We start from the raw sequence: 18,587 nt of genomic DNA, 5'->3' as shown, positions 1-18,587 counted from the left end.
CTGATGAAGGGGCAATGGAAGTCTCAGCCACAGGGAGATGAGATTTTGATAGTGGACTTCAATGAAATGACCCTATATCAACCTGAAAATATGGCAATCACCTTTGAAATTTCTGTTGTCCTTAATTGAGCGAGACACCGAGGATGATAAGATGGTCGCACGTCAAGGCGGTGAGACTCCACGGGGCGCGGCAGCAATACAGCCGGCAGAACGCGATACAGGCGGTATACGGGAAGAGGAGCAGCGAAAGGGAAGCGGCCGGCCAGTCAGTGAATCAATCTCCATCATTGCTGCTGCTGCTGCTGCTTTGCTGCTCTGCTGCTGCTCTGGTTCTTTCTCCCTCCGCCGCCGCCTCTCCTCCTCTTTTCCTCTCACCTCCAAGCTGCCATCGCTTCCCTAGCGCTTCAGACTTGGTGGTCTTTATCTCCAGACTCTTTTCCCCACACTACTCGCTCGCTTTCTGCTGGTTTCAACAATTTCCTTATCCAACCGTCTACCCTCCTCTTCCATGCCGCCCATCCTCCCGCTACGCTGCACTGTCGTCTTGCCCGCTTCGTGAGCGTTGACTTTCACCACCTCCTCCTACGTACAATACTTCCTTACGACGAGAGTTTGCTTGCGCGGATTCTGGCGAGTGCATTCATACTACATATTGGTCAATACTTCCGAGTTCTTCTGGCTTGCTCCTATCCTCTCTCCGCGATCGCGGTGGTTCAGGGAACCGGACTCGGTCGCGGCAGCTGCGTCTTACGAGTTTCGCTGCTGGCGCATTACTGAACGGTATGTTCTTCGAGGCTTTTCTTATGGATACTTGGTTGGTGCCAGATACTCGCGATGTTGTCACGGCTCTGGGACCTCGAGACAGCGCCCTGAGCGTTGCAGTTGGGTCGGCGCAGTTCCCAGAGCCCAAACCGGGAGCGAAAGTCACTTTCGCTCCGTCTGGGGTGTGATCAGAACCTCCGCACCGCCTTTGGCAACCCTCTTTCTCCCCTCTCATCCTCGACATTTTCCTCTTCCACTCTTCTCCCCAACTAATGAGTTTCATATCGCCTTATTTTGCCGTATCATGTTTTTTCTCAAGTTGTCTAACGTTTTGTTCTCCATTGAACTAGATTTACGACCCTGATCCTACCAACAACCACGGATTTGCCTACCCCCCACAGGTCTCCAGACCACAATCTCCACACACAACGCCCTCAATTCTTCCTCTCTGACCTCCCCCCTCTTCCTGCCGATAAACCTCATACTCGCGCATAACCATGGAGGTAGCCGAAAGCAGGGAGCCTGTTTCGGTGGGTGCGCCAGCTGGAGCAGACTCTGCCGTCACCAATGGCGAACAGAACCTCCTTCTGGACGACTCATTCATGGGTGATGATAGATCTAGCAGTTTGAGTGAGATTGATGACGTATCTGAAAATATTCCATCCGACTATGAGTCTCCGAAGCCCGATAAAGTGGCCCCGGAAAATGATTCAGAAGCGGAAACGGAGCGCATTGAGGACTCACCAAACTTCCGTTCAAAAACTAATATCGTCGTGAGTGCCTCTGGCTATGAGCCCAGTCCCAGCAAGCTGGCTCAGTCGACGACCTACGATGATGTGGAAGATGACGAAGAGCACGTGGCGGACGATTCCCCCAGTAAGCCCCGTGCTAAAACCACACGCACCGCTGAAGTGGACAATGATACACCCGGGCTCGATGACTCTGCGCTTTCAGAAAGCACTGGCAAGAAGCGCAAGCGGCTAGAGTCCGGTGACGAGGGGGGTATGGAAATCGACGAAGAAGATTTGCCGCCCCAGAAGCGCCGTGGCTCAGTCAAGAGTGACTTGAGCGACCCTCCGCCGGATGACCTCGTACTCACACCCGAGCCAATGGACGAACCCCCAAAGCTTGTCGAGGAAGACATCGCAACCGACGACGTCCCCGAGTCGACCTTACCTGCGGTACCTGCTAAGGGTAAGAGAGCCAAGAAGGGTAAGCGGAAGGGTCGGAAAACCAGAGATGCCGACGATGAAGCCGATAACGGTGCGCTTGAGACCGGCGCAGAGGCCGATGACGTTGGCGATGATGATGCCGCGGAACGTGGTGAAGATGCGGATGACGGTGAAGCTGCTGCCGCCAAACTTGAGGAAGAGTGTAAGTTGCCCCAGAGATGCAGGCTCCAGTTACTCCGATTCTGATCTCCACACCTAGCAGCCAAGAGGATATCTGCGATGGATTCTCTCGCCGTATTAGAACGGGAGTTTGCGACCCTACGAGACAAGTATGAACCCATGTATATTTGTGTGTTACGAGCAGATTACTCACCACATGGCTGCTAGGATCTATGACGAGAGGATTTCAAAATTGAACCGAGAGCTAGAGATGCTCGACGCAAAGAATCCCACGCATCCTGAGTACCTGCGGCAGCTTGAATGTATCGGGCGGTATCGCGATACGAAAATCAAATACGAACAGACACTCTTTCAGTACAGGATGAAAGCCTTGTTGAACAAGAGCCTAGCTGAACGTGCTCAAGCGCATAGCACCTTCTTTCAACGGACACGAGACATTCGCGAAAAGCATTCAAGTGCGATCAGCAAGCAGTTCTACTCTATCCAGCACGATCGCTTCAAGACGGATGAGATTAGCCCGCAACATTACATTCCGTTCCCCACCCGCCGGTCACAGCAGATCGCCCACCAAACGGCGTACAATCAAGAGGTGTCTGTCATGGCAGGAGTTGCCAAATACGTCGGCTTTCCAGCTGCACCTGCACTGTCCGCTGCACGGCCATCGGAGCTTGATGAGGATCTGGAAAAGATGGGTGTAAGTCCAATCAGGCCATGAAGCTATTTCGACAGTGAACCTCCAATCTAACGTGGCATACGCAGATCTCCATCGAACCCCGGGTTCCCGCATCACAGGCTCAGTCCACACTCCCGCGGGGTGCCATGCCGGCCATGTCATCGAACGTCTACCGCACAGCTGCAGAAGAAGCTTTCTTGGAGCAGACGCCATGGGCTAATCCGCAGCATCCCATACATCAGCACCAGCAGCTCCCACAACGACCGCAGAGTCGGGTCTTTGAGAATCCTCGGGCTCCTGTGTTCACAACACCCGCCGCACAAAAACGAGTGGTCGACATACACGCACCCAACGGGTCTGCCTCCACAATCGCCGAAAACTCCTCAGCCAACAACACCCCCTACGACCAAGAACAACACCCTCAACATCCCGGACCCTTTGCAAACCCCGACTACGAGGCGGAGAGAAGATCTGGGTTCCGATCATTAAGTTCCTCTCCCCTCGATGTACGCAAACCACATCCCGCCTCATATAATACAACACTCGGTCACCGCTCTCCCCAAGGGACCTCTCAAAATGCCGCCTATTCACCACCTTCGGCCCGACTCGGACTCTTCCAGTCGGCTACCGTGAAACGTGATTCCTCGCCGCCACTCTCATCTCGACCGGTCAACTCCATTCATCAGTCAACAGGACTCCTTGGCCCTGGGTCGAATCAGATGGCAGCGCGATAATGAAAATCTATCACGCAACAGCAAACTCACCATCTACCATCATTTCTTCCGAGGTGTGGACATTCTCCATAGCTCAATGTACAGGGCTTCGCTTTCAGGTGTTGTAGAGTGTTTTTAATGTATGTACGGATTTGGCATGTATGACTGGCACCAACAGGGACGAATTCAAGTGATCTATCTATTCTGCAATTTCTGCCGGTTCCTCTTATCTCACTGTTTTTTGATGAGGAACTGCTTTGGGGCAATGTGTGAATATGGGCGAACGGATGCATCGGCTGATAGCTAATACTTTTTGCTGGGGGTTTTCTTCTTGATCTTTTTTCTCCAAACAAACACCGTCTTCTCTTCTTTCTTCTTCTTATTATTCTTGCTGTTCACGATACATACTACATATGCCCACGGTGTTATGTCTTGACCTTTTTGCTCTCTTGGCGTTGTTGGGATATGTGTATTCTCTCTCTGTTTATTACCACGGAAAGCCGTGCATAGGAGGTTTATTATTAGAATAGAAACTCTCTTGACTGATCAGTGCTACTCTCCAATTCTTATTTTATTCCTGTCCTTCGATCTTTCACCATATACGGTGTGGCACTAGTGCATCCGTATCACTCAGTAGGTACTGAGTCAAGACAGTAAGTGTCCTTACCAAGCCACAAGCCACGCGTACCGGATCATCACCTCCGCGCGGAATTAATTCCAAAGCTGATCAATACGCTCCCTTGGTATAGATTGAAACTCAGATAAATAGATTGGTAGATAGATAAGCCCCGCTAACTCGAATAAATGGATACCATCCCCCCCTCCACATCTAGATAAGATAACTAACTACTGTAGTACTATAGTACTACTACCATGGAAGGAGAATCAGTTATGATTTAGCAGACAATGAGTTGATTGGCTATTTAGTCTATGCGAGTGACGCAATCAGAAAGGGCGGGGAATCACATCCGGCACAGAGGTAGGTATTGATAGATTTGCTTGTATGTATGTATGTATGTATGTATTCTCTTTCTTTGATTGTGTCTGTTGCAAGTTACAAAGTGATACATAACAGGGTAGGTATTTCTTTAGATGCGAGGGGGTGTGTTGGTATTGGTTACGGATGCTTCCTCTTCTTACTCAGGTGGTGGTTGGGGTGGCATCTGGTTGTGGTTGTTGTTGTTGTGGCGGCGGGGGAGTGGGGTTGGATTCATCCGTGCCGTTGGTGAGGGGAGTGTTGGACTCTGATGATGTGATAGGGCGGGATGCGAGGGTGGTTTGCTGCTGCTGCTGCTGCTGAGGCTGAGATTGAGGAGTCTGGGATGGTGTTTGTTGCCCTTCTTGTTGTTGCTGTTGCTGCTCTTCGGTCTTCTTGGGACGCCATTTGGCGAGTAATTTACCGGCCAAGGGACGGGATTCTTCGTCTAAAGTGTGGGGTAGGATGGTTAGCGTTGGGGTAGTCTGTGCGGGGGAAGATTGCAACATACAGGTATCGTAGACGTCCTCGAGGGCGTTGAGACACATCTCCCGTGCGGGGGGTCGGAACATTATCAGGTACCTTGGAATGTTGTTAGCTTCTTGATATATGATCTTCTGGGTAGACTTGGAACATACAGTAGAGATTGAATGCAAAGATTCACGCGCTCTGGATCCTTTGCCAGACTGGCCACTCGCTTTGTGATTGGGATCGTCACCTCGGGTATCTCACTGAGGAAGCGGATGAAGATCTTCGTGTCCCGAGAGTCCAGGTACGGGAGGAACCCGTCCAGGAGTCGCAGGACCCAGTGGTCGTAGTGTAACGGGACTGTTACCTCCTCATCCTCCTCGCGCCGATGCTGCGCAGTAAACTCCATTTGCATCCGGTCGTTGTACCATTCCTCGTTAAGCCACATGATGCCAATGTTTACGCGACCGCGAAAGTCCTCTAGGATATATCGGTAGAGGGTCTCTCGGATAGAGTCCGATATTGGGGCCTTTCCCTTCTCGACTTTTCCGCTTCCCGGTTCCAGACCAGCTGGGGCCCGAGTGGCAAGTCTAGTGAGCAGGGTCACCCAAGCATCACGGTCGAAGGTGCTTCCAGCTAGGCGAGCAAAGCCTAGTTGCTGTTGACTCTTCCCTTTGGCTTGGTTAGGGGCAACTCCGGTGGACGTCAACATGCCAAACACTCTCCCAACAGCACTTCGACCAATGTCTGCGGCCTCATCTTCCGTCAGAGGCGGTGGCTGGGGTAGAACGAAAGGGCCTAGAGATACTAGGTCCGGTTGGAGGTCGGCCACTTCGGCGGATACGGCTTCCGCTTGTTCGGCTGCCGGTTCGGGAATGTCCATGGGCTGGTACTCGGGTTCGTAGTCGTCGTCATCTTCTGCCTCCGCTGGGGCTGCCGGAGGCTGTGCAGCCTGCTGCTTCTGAATTGTTTGATACCGCATACGTATCGCCTGCGGCTCCGTTAGCACTGGTTTTTCTTCCTTATTTGGAGTTCAGCATACCTCGATAGACTGCTGCATCATCGACTGGTCGACACGACCTAGGAGAGGAACAACAATCTTGAGTACAATATCGGTAGGCAACTGCTTCACATCGAAGTTCGACAGCTCCCGGTCTTCGGTGAGCGTAAAGAGCTGTGAATAGCTAATCGGGCCTGGTGGCAACGGCGGAACCTTGATCAGGGCTGGCGTTTCAGCATCCAGTTTCGCACGTTTAGTGTTGTCTAGACCGTCCGTTGGCTCGGTAGGCAAACCGCGCTTCCGCGAGGCTTCGTCGGCGACTTCAATACGCGATTGCATCAATCGGTCGATATACTGCTGCATCTTGCCCGCCAGGAGGTGGTTGGGGTTCCTGGGTAGATCCATCAGCAATCCATCCGTTTATCTTATGCCACTATCTTGTCTCACCTCTTGAGTATATTGATCATCACTGCTCTGGCAGTCCGTTCCATCGACTTGACACCAACTCGGACCGAGGGAGTTATGGGAGCGCGCACTTGTCTCGCAGGGTAGAAGTTCATGATCGCGTTGATGATCTTATTGCCCACGGATGGTCGGGTTCGAATGAGGACGGCCAGGCAGTTCAAAGTCGCATTGACGAGAAGGGGATCACTTTGAAAGTATTAGCGACATTTTACGTTGACTACCGCGGATGGAAAGGGGTCTTAAATACCTTGATTCTTCTTGGAAGACAGACAAAAGTCGATCCAGCAATCCGGACGCCTCTGCTTCCAAGTTTGGGAGAGACAGGATAGCATGGTTTCGGGGCACAATGGCCAAGGAGGTCTCATTCTGGTCGGGTCGCTGGGAAGACAGCGTTAATCTCAGCGAAATACGCAAGATCTCAGTGAACATACTCTAGGGTCGGCGATGGGGCCATGCGTCTGCACGTGGACGACTCGCTGTACGAACTTGATACAGCAGATCTTGACGGGGAAAGGGAAGGAGTCCCATCGACGCAGGATGTCCTGTTTGATGGCTGTCATGTTCTCCCAGGCGGTTGCCTCTGCGGGGTGATTGATACTGCAAGGTCAAGCGTTAGTACACTGCGAAGCCCAATGGGTGCTCTAAATCACATTGCAGCACCATGCAGCAATCTACGAGAGCTCTCCCGAGGGGGGCGAAACAGAAGCAAGCATCAGCCACCTACATATGCCTAAACACCAGCGGATACAAACTGGCCGCATTCTGCACTATATGTTTCAAAACCATGGGATCCTTTTCCGGCAATTCCAATATCTCTCGTAATGTCTGCAGCACGTTCGGGGCCAACTGTTCCTTCTGAGTCGAAGCCAACGCGGGACTGGCAAACGTCTCGGCCAGGAACTCCGATCCCCATCGTCGCAACTCCAGGCGTGTATTTGCGCCAATTAACGGAAGAACACCGTTCACGATCTGTGGGTAGAAGGCAGCATCGCCAAGGACGAGGTTTCGGGCGGCGTTGAGCTGGGCGATCTGATCGACGAGGTGATCGGTCGACTGAGCCATTACGACTGGTTCAATGGCCGACTGAGCCGGCCAGATGGAAGGAAGGACGAGGTTTGAAAGATCGGATTTGTAAAGCAAAAGGGGAACTGGTTGGGTTTGTCTACGCAGGGGAAGGGGAAATTCACGGTGCAAGCACCGGACTTAGAATGCGACTAGATAATCTGCCGACGCGGCGCATACAGCGTAAAGGTGAGTACCGGTGATTGGTAAATATGAGAAGAAAGCAACGATGACTCGAGCGGAAACAAAGAGGTGATGTAGGTAAGAAATACCAACCGAGAAACCCGAGGGAGGAGGAAAGGAGGAGGATAATGGTAGTTGTTGTTGGTGGAAGAAGTCAAGCTGAATGAATGGATGGACGGAAGCCGAAGCAGGAATCTGGCCGGCGCTTGACACAATGGTCACGTGAGTCTGTCTCGCGGCATCCACCGTCATTTCCCTTATCCTGTCCCCCCATCCTCATTCCATATCTATTGGCATCCTTTCCATTGGACCGTCATACTCATGCAGGAAGAGCTCAAAATTAATGTGCCTTATTGGTCGTTGACAATGGCATTTGGCCCCGGTGCATCCTTAGTATAAACACTCATTATGCAGGTGGTAGGGATTCTACCCTAGACCTGTTGATCATGATCGGCCGGCACTAGAATGCCTCGAGCACACCCTTGGGTCCAGTATATGATGGAACTTAGCCGCATGTGGATATACAAGCAGCACTGCTAACACTGTCTAGAGTGCCTTGTACCTGGCTTTTATTCCAGAAAAATGCTAGTAGAGTCAAAGAGAACTTCAGTCAACACTGTCACGTAGTACAGTCCAGACGGCCATACACCACACCACACTTCAACAGCCAATTTCATGCCAAGATCCGGTTTAACAGTGGATCCTTCTCAAGCAATTGGGAATCCCCAGCTTTCAGGGTAATGCATACTTCCCACATTGGAGTCGACCCACTTTTCTCCAAGGACGTCCGTGACGGCAGAAAGATACACCCACCAGGGACAAGCGTAAGCCCGGGCTCGAAGTCTACAATGTGGCCCAGTCCAGCGCCAAAATCTACCGAAAAGACCTTGAGGCCTCTCCAGCTGGTTACAATGATCCCCGCGGGTCCTGCTTCGACCTTAGTCCAATCTTCATAGTCGGCGACGGCGGCTGATGCGCTATACATGAGAGTCTTGTCCATGGATGTAAGCTTCATGCGGATACGCAGTGCCAACTGAGCTAGATGTAGGAGATCTGCATCATCCCCTGTCTGACCTGCCATCTCTTCAGAATAGATATCGTCATGGACAGGGAAGATCGCGTTTCCCAGGTAGGTCTCTGGTAGCGGAGGATCAACTCGGCTTCGCAAATCAACGGCCATCAGAAAATCGGCGCTTTGGGTTCTGTCTGCTCGCTCCGGGTGAAGGGCTCGGTCGACACAGATGGCCAGTGTTGCGGTAATAACATCGTTGCTAGAGATCCACTCTGAGGACTGCAACTGAGGCATGAGTTGAGTACAAATGTCCTTCACCTTGGCTACTTTCTCGGGTCGGAAGGTGTATCGCTTTGTCTCGACAATAGAGGACAAGGCAGATTCCATTGCATTCCATTGCTCAGTGGAAATGTTGGGATCAAAAACAGGCGTTCCCAACTCAATGCTGTGGTCGAGGCGCTTCACACATTTAGATGGAAAGTTTGCGACTTCCTTCCGGAGGTCATCATGGGTTTTCGCGATAGTATGTACGAGGCTGGTTGTAATTTCTTTGTTGGTTGACTTGCAGCACTCGGCGACTGCTTCCAGGATCACACCGGCCCCGGTACCATCAAAGACGCTGTGCCAGAAGGACATGGCCACAATGATCCTGCTATGAAAGACATTTGCCTGAAAGCGAAGAACAGGACGCTGTTGGGAGGCTGGGATAAATGTGGGAAGAGGCAGATAGGACTGGATCGGGTGAGAGTGAGAGTCTGCATCGCCGTCTAAGTGCTTGATCTTCAGCATAGGGACATCAGAAAGAGGAACACATGGGGGCGCAATATGCATTCGGTTCTTAGGGCCGTCTGGCACACTGTAGAGAACCACATCTCCTGCGAGCCAGGGCAATTCTGAAATCAACCTGTCAATTCCTTTCTGGAGGGTGGAGAGGGCTGTCTGCGTGTCGGTCGTGTCGAAGTACAGGATATACGGCAGGAAGAGCTTCGCCGGGATGTGGTCAAGTGGGCTTAAAGCCAGCAGACCAGGGCTATCCGACATGCTGGAAGATTAATATGAGGAGAATTCAAGTGGGAATAATACAGTCACGGAGTTTGATGTTGGTCAACGAGGTGATGATCCTCGCCGTTCAGACAAGATATTTGATGCGAACCATGTCCTTGACAGGTTGCGGTCGTCCTATCCCTCCTGAATCCCCTTTAAAGCAGCCCACTACGGCCGTTCAACTCCGAAATTAATAGAGCAGCTAACAAGAGAACGGTGTAACCGGGGATGTTGTTAGTCTGACGCCGCTGCATACATAGATTGCGCCTCCCAGTAAGTTGCAAGATGCCATCAGACTCAAGCCAGTCAGGGCTGAGCCGGCCGATGTGAATTCATAACCAAGTCCAAGAGACATGCTCGCAGCACTACGCCCTGATTATGATCATCAATGGCTTACCTTTACTGTGTAACATATCTCTTTAGGTCAATGAGCGAGGCATTGACACTATCTTGGCCATGGCAGCCTCCGCGACCAACGGTCACTCCCCGGTTCATGCGCCAAGTGGGCCACTATGACGGTCCAGAATCGAATGATGGCTCATGTTCGTCTCAAAGACAACAGGGTGGCACAGCACTGGCCCACTTGGGCAGTATCAGGATTAGCTTCCCTGTTCAATAAATCATAATCATAACTACTATGTCTCTAAACAGGGCATCTACCCTGCAGTCGGCCGCACGGGGGACGGATCCCTGCAACTAGATGCCTTCGTTATTTCAAAATGCCACGATAAAGAGTTTCAACTTGACAGGAACGCCGGTCAGGGGCCTATTGTCGGGCGGTTTGCTTGCGGATGCCTCTTTGCTGTTGCTATATTCGTTCGAATCAGCTCGGAATGAGGAAATCAAACCAAGGCCCAGGAAGACACCATAGCGACCGACAAGAAAATGACCGGTATAAATGGACCGCCTACACATCTTCCTGATTCGGTTCCTCCAATGGTACACACAGTGAGGGGAGTAATTGGCGCATTCGGTCTTCTCACTTTGATAGTATGCTGTCTTAGAGTATGTTAACCTTTTTACAATGACGGGATACACGGACTAATCGACCTGCGTCTCCCTAGCTCTATCTTCGAGGGTTCATCACGCATGCTTTCGGTCTGGATGACTGTCTTGCTCTTCTTGCCTTGGCAGGTACGATTCTTGATGGGAAATGAAAATAACTCCGCTCTTAACCGCACTGTGCAGTCCATGGTCCTTGTGTTCGCGGCCCTCTCCATCATTCTTACAACGTACGGGATTGGCTACCATCAGGATACTGTTCCTACTACAGATATGGTCATGATGGGGAAAGTTAGTGCCTTTTCTGCCCTTTTATAGACGCTGGCTTACTCTTTCAGTACGTATATATCTTGTTCTGCCTATATCTCTGGGTGGCCTTGGCTGTCAAATGTAGCCTTACTGTTTTTATCATGCGGGTTTTCCCAACCAAATGGATCCGGCGGGTTGGTCTGGGAATCATGGTGCTCATGGTCATCGTGACAATTTCGGGGGAATTACCCTTGATCTTCCAGTGCTGGCCAGTGCAGGCAGTGTGGGATTCGACCATTCCTAACTCGAAGTGCTTTTCCAATGCTGTGTTAGAGGACCTCCAGCTGTATCAGGCAATCCTGATGTTATTATTCGATGTGAGCATTATCACTCTTCCAATGCCAACTATCTGGAAGCTTCAAATGCCTATTCAGCGTCGTTTATTCATTATTGGACTGTTTTGTCTTGGTATGTTTGCGGAGTCATCACTTTCCTTTACTGAACATCCTAGGCTGATTGATGAAGGATTCGTGGCATGCAGTGCCGGGCTGGCACGCATCCCGCTATTGGACTTCCAGGTTAACTCAACTGACTACACATGTACGGCTTCGCTCCTCTTCTCTGTTACAAATTCACTCCACTAATAGCACATCCTAGACGTCGGTGCTGTCCCCCTCATATTGATGAACGTCGAATATGCGCTCGGCCTAATTACCGGCTCTTTACCATCGTTGCGCGTGCTTCTTAGAAACATTCCGGGGCTGAACAGCAGCAAAAAGAGCACCGATCCGAGCCGAGATTGGAGAAACGGCCCTGGTCATAGCGGATACCAGCTCAGCGAACGGAGTCACTGGGCCCTTAAATTCAAGGGCCAGGGTAGGCTCGATCTTGAAAGTTGCGATAACGAAAGCCAGCAGCGGATAGTCGTAACCACGACAGTGGAACAGGTATAGATACTGCTGATAAATTCTGTCATTATATTCTCTTCCTTATAGCCTGGGACTTTCTAGCAGAGTATATAGCCATTGGTTCAAGGTATAAGATGAAGTAATAGGAGGTAGTAGGGAATATACTAGTAGTAGATCTTACATGCAAGGTGATGGGAGGTAAATGAAAGCACCATACAGGTGAAAATCTCCCAGTTAGTTACTAGTAGTATTACTACTGTCATGATTATTGAATGTGATCAAGCACTAAGAGTAGTAGTAGCCTTAGAAGAAATATATAATTAGCAACTGATACTACTACAATTTCAAGAGAGTCCGAGCTGATGCTAATGCAACGTCAATGACCCGATCTACTGCATCTAAAACATAAGAAACCCATCAAGACAACGACATATGAGAGCATCAAGCAATAAAAACCAGTATACGGAGTATAGAGATAAACAAGTACGTAGTTAAATCCCCGCGGCTCCGCCTCGGCCAGCAGCCACCACCAGCCCGCCAAGCCCGGGCCGAATCCCCCCAATGAAGGCGTCAGTCGATCCTCTCCAAAAGTTCCCCGTCCACCTCCGAAAAGAAAAAACGGCGCGCCCTCTCCAGAACCCTCACTCATCTCCAAGCCTCAACCAGTCACCACAGACTCAAGCCTTTCCACAATGCCTGCCGGAATGTACGTCTCAATATCCACATCCATTGCTTCTTACAACCCATCCCAGACAGAACACCCCACTACTACCTACTACCCCGATCAGCCCATCCCATCCACCGCAAGATAGAGAGAGACACACTGACTCATACCTTCAATGAAACTTACAGCTTCAACTCAACCTACTACGGCAAAGACTACCGCGCCGGAGCGGCCCTTCTCCGTGCCCGTCGTCCGTATCTGTTCAAGAATGCCTTGACCGGTCTGGCCTTGGTGTCTTTTACCATCAGTGTTTGTACGTTCCATACCTCCTACCCAGCTGCCCAGCTACCCAGCGTTGTCCTTGACACTATCGCTGTGCGCATGCGCAATTCTATCTCATTACAGTCCCCGGACCGCCCATTGAAAGAATAATGAAAGCTAATGTCACATCTGCTGTATAGACGCCTACACCATCCGCGCCGTCGGACAGGATGAGTTCTCGGACGTGAAGGTTCCCGATGAGCCGGCTAAGAAGCAATAATTGATTTGAATATTGCATTTGCGGAATACTGTTGTCGTTGTTTTATTATATTTTTGGTTTCAGCGTATGCTGATTGAGCTGTGTGTGTGTGCATGGATTGATTTGAATGTTTGATTGATTGATTGTTGACGGTGTATTGGGATTGGAGTTAGGTTTTGAATAACTATGAATATACTGTATGTTTATTATTTTGTGTGTTGGGTTTGTGCTGGGTTTTGGGGGGGGTGTATGGTGGTTGATGGGGAGGATGTGATACTAGGGAAGGGAGGAGATGGATGTGTGTAGATGATGTTGCTGATCAAGTGGAAATCTCTGCTCGCGTCTAATTATTATTTATCTGTATATTATTCGAAGGATATCCGTGTTCAATATGTCATTATCATTCTGACAAGGTTCAGCTTGGTTGCTTAAGGGTAGAAAGAAGTATAGTCTACGCTTCTAACCAAATGCACAACTTCTATAATTCCGCCTATATGGTGGTGATGTGACACGTACAAGAACATGGAATTGAAAATGACATGCTAAGAAATGAAGAAGGGATCGATTTTACACCCAACCTGGTATCTATCAACGACACCAGGCCCTTTACTCGGTCCGCAGGACACGAGGGCCCTTGCGCTTGGTGGCGCGCTTGCGCTTGTGGCCCTTGTCAAAAGCCACCGCGTTGTTGTGGTCACGGCCGAGGTTGTCGAGATCCTTGACCTTGTAGATACGGATGATCCAGTTCTCACTGGTGAATGCCTCCTCGAGCGTGTTCAGCTGAGGGCCTTCCGCGGGAAGACGAGATCCACGCACGCGGTCAACGGCCTGGCCGGGACCGAACAAGGAGTTGAAGTTGTAGTAGGACATTTTGTACCTGCAGTCGTTGTTAGTATCATATCACTGCCATGGTAAATAGGGGAAATCTTACATCAAGCTGTTACGCATGGTGGGGGTGGCTCCGTCATCCACCCGGTACTCACCGCGGGCAGTGAAGAAGTCACGCTCCTTGACCTCGTCGGGCCAGATACCCTCGGCGATACGGACCATCCACAGGAACTTGTTGATGTCGTCACCGGAGTAGCCCAACAATCCACCAAACACCACCAGCACGTAATCAACATCGTGCTGACGGAGGATGGGGTAACTGACCTCCTCGCGGGAGCTCATCGCCTTACCAACGGTGGCAATGTGGGTGTTGTTCCACGTGTTGTTGTCAACCAGGGTAGGACGGTCCGCCATACCACCAATCTGGTAGCCGTAATCCCACCAGGACATGATCTTGGCGTTGTGCTCAGTGTTCTGGCGGAGCCAGTAGTACGCCTCACGGTAGTCATCGATAATGTGCTGGCTTCCATCAGGCAAGCGGCTCGCGAGAACCACAGACGGGGAGGAGTAGGCGTTGGAGGTGACCCAGGTGCAGTGCGCAACGAAGAGAAGCAGATAGATGACAACGGAGGAGGTCATGACAGCCTTGGACAGGTAGGACGTGACACCGACATCGGGCTTCCTGGTGGAACGAAGACCGTCCGAGTTGTCCTCGTTCGCCTTGGCGCGAGGGTTGGGGCCGTTCTTCGCGAACACATACGTGTCGAGAATGGTGGAGAGGGCCAGAGCAGCCGCAACACAAACAATAGGGGTCAGGGTCAACATCAGACGAACCATGACACCGGCGAAGTAACTGGCAAGCACCGAGTAGATGATGACAAAGACATGCTCATCCTTGAGATCGCGGAAGCACATGTAGACACCAGCAGGGAAGAGCCAGATCAAGAAGTTCAGATCAAAGAAGAAGGCGGGCCAAGCGGTGGGCTGGTGCTCGGAGACGGACGCAATGATAGGGATGTGGATCTTGGCATAGCCGGTATCCCACAGAGAGTAGAAACGACCGCTCCAAGGGGCAATCACTCCGGACACGGTGAGGACGACGAGTCCGACAAAAGCGATACCGAAGACAACGATGATCATGGTAGTCAGAAGTCTCTGGAAGTGCTTGCCCGGGATGAAACCACGGACGAAGTCAGCAAAGGCCACGAGCTGGATGAGGCCGAAGACACCTGGCAAGGTCAGTACAGATCCTCTTCTCTACAGACAATAAGAGTACACACCGAGTGCGGACATGTGATCACTGTTGCGAATTGGCAAGAATCCGACGAAGGGAATCTGCATACTGGCCAGAGTTCCCAGAGCATACCAAGTGGTGTAACTGATATAGATGCGGGAGCTGTATCTGCCCATGCACAGAAGAACGAAAACGTGCAGAGGGATCAAGTTAGTGATGAAGACATAACCACCCCAGGCAGACACCATGTAGCCGTAGAACAAAGCCGCCAGAGAACCCCACATGATGGAGCCGTTCTTGACAGCCTTGATCCACAGGAAGAAGGTGAACACCAGCAGGAAAATGGCGATGGCCTCGTTATCGTAACTGCCTGCGACGGAACGAGAGATGTATCCAGGGACGATACCCATGAAAGCAGCCGCAAGAAGACCAGCGGAGGGGGATGTCGCCATCTCGCGAGTCAGGAAGTACATTGCCAGCGCAGTCAGACCGGAGAAGGCCGGGGCAAGCAAGACACAGATGTTACGGATATCGACAGGGATGGTGAGGAAACGCAAGACGTGGTAGATAACACCGCTGGTCACCATCAGACCGGGGTATAGCGTGCCACCAGTGACACGTCCCAGGGGGTGCCATGTTCCTGAGCAGCGTCGTCAATCAGTATATGCAGGTGAAAGCATGCTTGGCAGAAAGAACGTACGGTCGTCGAACCAGTCCCAGAAGCTCTCAAAGCCATGGGAGACCAGGTATTTTGTTGCGCGGAAGTTGAACCAGGGGTCGACTGTAGAAGGGAGCTACATTAGCATCGGTTGCCTCTGAATGGAGCTGCCTGCACACGGTGTCGAATGCCGGATCCGCGGTAGCGTCAAGGTATAGATGGAGGATTGGTATCAAAACATACATTCGTGAATAATACTCTCGAATCCTAGAGGGTCAATGTTAGTGACGATAACTCAATTGAACAATTATATGAGTCAAGAGACATACGGATAACACTGAACAGACGACTGGACACAGCAGCGGCGGCAATGGTAGCTAGAATGATAATCCGCAGAAGGCCGCGTGTTGTTCTGCCGGAGTTACCCTTCAAGAGGACATCGAGGGGTGATTCGGCCATAATGGCCAGGGGAGAAAAGAATCAAAATCCAATGGGAAAGAAGATGAGCAAACAGCCCTCGACCTGTCCCGGGAGCTGATGAGAGGGAAGGGTTGGGTGGTGATGTGAACGGGGGAATGAATTGAAGAGTGTCGAGAGCTTCGCAAGGTGGTCTCTTCTGGGGCTTGGCGCCAGGTACGTAAGTCACCCAAGTCAAACCACAATACTTTGTTACTAGTTCCCTTTTCCCGTTGCGGGTTTGGGGGGATTTCCTCCGAAACGTCCCCGCACCGTCAGTGCTTAGTATCAGCGCAAGTCTAGTCGACCATCAGTCGAACATCCGAATCGTTACGCCCTGTTTCAAGAATATTCATTTGAGAATTAATACTCGAACTCTCGCGATCGCTTAACGGTCATCTCGCCATGGATCTTCCCCCACTCACACAAGAGCAACTGACCGCCGTCGTTGCCTCTGCTAAAACGCCGACGGAGCTCTACGAAACACTATCAAACTATGAAAGCGAAGCTTGTCTGCTCTCTATGAAAAAGGGCAACCACACGGAGCTACTCAGTCTTTATTATTCTACATTCTTCTTCTCCAACCTTCTTGTAGACAGAATGTGAGATATCCCCGAGCTACTCCCCCACAGTTGGCAAATCGCTAATCCGCAGTTACCCAGTCCCGAAGCTCGTTTATCGACACAACGCGTGCCACAAGAATTACTACAAAATGACTCGTCACTACAGAACTGCTTGACACTTCTCCGAGCGGTCTGGCAACGGAAATATGAACAAGTGTATAAGATTCTGCGAGAACTGCCGTGGCCAGAAGCACTCCGACCCATAGTCCAGAGTTATGAATGTAAGGCAAACCATCCTCTCAAATATGCCTTGCCTTTGCTACATCCTTCATATACTAACCTTACCTAGCTCATTTCCAGGAAAAGACGTTAAAGGAAGTCAGCAGAGCCTATGAGGCGATAAGGCCAGCAGCCGCTGCAACCTATCTCGGTCTGGATGCTGCCGCCGCACAACAGGGTGACCCGGCCATCATGCAGAAGTTCATAGCGTATGGATGGACATGGGATCAGGAAAAAGGGTTGTTGCACCCGAAACCGATCGTCGACGAAGCCCCTCAGAAAGATGTTCGGTTGTATAATGAACTGAGTCAGGTCATGGCCTTGATCGGAAATCGCCGGAATTAAGAGTATCTGGGAGTCTGCAAAAACAGGGGCTACCTTGCAACTCGATTTATCCTACAGTAATAGGCGGGACATGACGGAGAGATCGGATGACTACATATCTAGAGCGCAACATCCAGAGTCCGCACGTAACGACTTGACGGCGTCACAGAGCATATCATAGAACAGCCCCATAACAATGGGCATAATATTGCGCAAGCGCACTCAGTACGAGAAGAAGATCAGCAATGAAACCGAAGCATACAGAATCTCTTGCTCTTCTGGTCCAACTGTAGTGATACAGACGCACAACAGCCCAGGGTATGTACAAGATGCGGGGATGATGTCTATAGGGGAAAAAGAAAAATCATTCCTTTCGCTCGCAATGACACGACTCTGGGAAATTAGACCAAACAATAATACATAATCGGGGCCGACCCGAGATCTCTCGCCTATACCTTCAAAGAGGTACGACTCTTAGAGAGATAACTGCAACTTCATCTGCGTGCCGTATACTTCGATTCCATTCTAGTTCTCGCCAGCCTTCATCTTCAGGAAAGCCTCAAGGTCAAACCGGCTGTCCTCGGGATCCGTAATGACTGTGCAAGTTCCCTAGTTAGCATTGGGGGGGTCCGGTACATGCCGCTGGGGGTTCCAATGGGGACTGCAATTCGGCACTGGTAAAGGGGATTCAGAGTATGGAAAAGCTAGCACCAAGACGTACCTCCGCTGTTTTGCGTGTCCTTGGGCGCCGTCTTCTTCCTCCACTCAGCCTTGGCCTGCTCGATCAGGCGCTCCTGGCGGGCATATTCGCGTTCGGCCTCGGCGTGCTTAGCAGTGGCGGTGATCGAAGACTGGTGGTAGAAACCGTAGACGAGACCGGCAACGAGGGCCGAATAGCGCAGAACCTGGATGGGCGAAGGGAGCGGGTTAACCTCGAGGGTCCTGTATCATGACAATGGGTCCAGGGCGGATACTGATGACACACTCACGTTGACACCCTGTGTGGTAGCCATCTTATGAGAACCCTGGCCTCCGGAGCGGCGAATGGAACAGATCAGTGAGACGAGAGATAGCAAGGCCGGATTCCGAGCGACCGTTATGAAGGGATCGACTGTCAATGGCTGGCAATCGGACAGGATACTTTGAGAGCTGGTAAAGACGAAGTTCCTGTCGCGAGTTTTTCCGGACCGTC

At 51.1% G+C, this 18,587-nt stretch overlaps 9 protein-coding genes across 9 annotated transcripts; 5 read left to right on the top strand and 4 right to left on the bottom strand.

Annotated features, from left to right (window-relative positions):
- Positions 1-151: 151 nt before the first annotated feature.
- BO79DRAFT_141636 (uncharacterized protein) lies at positions 152-950 on the top strand (the record flags this gene model as incomplete). Its single annotated transcript, XM_025678256.1, has 3 exons — positions 152-329; positions 431-655; positions 718-950. The coding sequence occupies 3 exons, from the start codon at positions 152-154 to the stop codon at positions 948-950; spliced, it is 636 nt and encodes a 211-aa protein (XP_025542131.1).
- A 309-nt stretch (positions 951-1,259) lies between these two features.
- Positions 1,260-3,521, top strand: BO79DRAFT_141795 (uncharacterized protein; the record flags this gene model as incomplete). The annotated part of the gene is made up of 4 exons (XM_025678260.1): positions 1,260-2,136; positions 2,194-2,263; positions 2,322-2,808; positions 2,874-3,521. 4 exons carry the CDS (start codon positions 1,260-1,262, stop codon positions 3,519-3,521), a joined length of 2,082 nt encoding a protein of 693 aa, XP_025542130.1.
- Positions 3,522-4,400: 879 nt separating this feature from the next.
- On the bottom strand, positions 4,401-7,801 carry BO79DRAFT_191318 (RNA-processing protein PTA1). Its single transcript, XM_025680816.1, has 8 exons — positions 7,134-7,801; positions 6,841-7,006; positions 6,657-6,787; positions 6,392-6,595; positions 5,987-6,335; positions 5,115-5,935; positions 4,988-5,058; positions 4,401-4,924 (listed from the first exon to the last, which is right to left on the bottom strand). The coding sequence occupies exons 1-8, from the start codon at positions 7,469-7,471 to the stop codon at positions 4,641-4,643; spliced, it is 2,364 nt and encodes a 787-aa protein (XP_025542129.1). The 5' UTR covers positions 7,472-7,801; the 3' UTR covers positions 4,401-4,640.
- Positions 7,802-8,228: 427 nt separating this feature from the next.
- Positions 8,229-9,798, bottom strand: BO79DRAFT_208116 (acetyltransferase). The gene has a single exon (XM_025682316.1). The coding sequence runs from the start codon at positions 9,705-9,707 to the stop codon at positions 8,328-8,330; it is 1,380 nt and encodes a 459-aa protein (XP_025542128.1). The 5' UTR covers positions 9,708-9,798; the 3' UTR covers positions 8,229-8,327.
- Positions 9,799-10,347: 549 nt separating this feature from the next.
- BO79DRAFT_226422 (uncharacterized protein) lies at positions 10,348-11,914 on the top strand (the record flags this gene model as incomplete). Its single annotated transcript, XM_025683793.1, has 7 exons — positions 10,348-10,376; positions 10,664-10,715; positions 10,775-10,840; positions 10,899-11,003; positions 11,051-11,429; positions 11,487-11,561; positions 11,619-11,914. 7 exons carry the CDS (start codon positions 10,348-10,350, stop codon positions 11,912-11,914), a joined length of 1,002 nt encoding a protein of 333 aa, XP_025542127.1.
- Positions 11,915-12,481: 567 nt separating this feature from the next.
- Positions 12,482-13,356, top strand: BO79DRAFT_208115 (uncharacterized protein). Its single transcript, XM_025682315.1, has 3 exons — positions 12,482-12,575; positions 12,722-12,846; positions 12,995-13,356. The coding sequence occupies exons 1-3, from the start codon at positions 12,562-12,564 to the stop codon at positions 13,072-13,074; spliced, it is 219 nt and encodes a 72-aa protein (XP_025542126.1). The 5' UTR covers positions 12,482-12,561; the 3' UTR covers positions 13,075-13,356.
- Positions 13,357-13,523: 167 nt separating this feature from the next.
- Positions 13,524-16,359, bottom strand: BO79DRAFT_169565 (dolichyl-diphosphooligosaccharide--protein glycosyltransferase subunit STT3). The gene is made up of 6 exons (XM_025679486.1): positions 16,103-16,359; positions 16,017-16,040; positions 15,816-15,896; positions 15,162-15,755; positions 13,985-15,110; positions 13,524-13,930 (listed from the first exon to the last, which is right to left on the bottom strand). Exons 1-6 carry the CDS (start codon positions 16,230-16,232, stop codon positions 13,660-13,662), a joined length of 2,226 nt encoding a protein of 741 aa, XP_025542125.1. The 5' UTR covers positions 16,233-16,359; the 3' UTR covers positions 13,524-13,659.
- A 25-nt stretch (positions 16,360-16,384) lies between these two features.
- On the top strand, positions 16,385-17,504 carry BO79DRAFT_80433 (CSN8/PSMD8/EIF3K family protein). The gene is made up of 3 exons (XM_025689771.1): positions 16,385-16,831; positions 16,892-17,073; positions 17,142-17,504. Exons 1-3 carry the CDS (start codon positions 16,635-16,637, stop codon positions 17,414-17,416), a joined length of 654 nt encoding a protein of 217 aa, XP_025542124.1. The 5' UTR covers positions 16,385-16,634; the 3' UTR covers positions 17,417-17,504.
- A 14-nt stretch (positions 17,505-17,518) lies between these two features.
- BO79DRAFT_169562 (ATP synthase subunit e) lies at positions 17,519-18,547 on the bottom strand. Its single transcript, XM_025679485.1, has 3 exons — positions 18,385-18,547; positions 18,117-18,300; positions 17,519-17,991 (listed from the first exon to the last, which is right to left on the bottom strand). Exons 1-3 carry the CDS (start codon positions 18,406-18,408, stop codon positions 17,921-17,923), a joined length of 279 nt encoding a protein of 92 aa, XP_025542123.1. The 5' UTR covers positions 18,409-18,547; the 3' UTR covers positions 17,519-17,920.
- Between the last annotated feature and the right edge of the window lie 40 nt (positions 18,548-18,587).

Source organism: Aspergillus costaricaensis (assembly GCF_003184835.1).
Source record: "Aspergillus costaricaensis CBS 115574 unplaced genomic scaffold BO79scaffold_8, whole genome shotgun sequence".
Taxonomy (NCBI): Eukaryota; Fungi; Ascomycota; class Eurotiomycetes; order Eurotiales; family Aspergillaceae; genus Aspergillus; species Aspergillus costaricensis.
The sequence above is the reverse complement of the archived record's forward strand: the minus strand, read 5'-3'. Positions and strand labels throughout refer to the sequence as shown.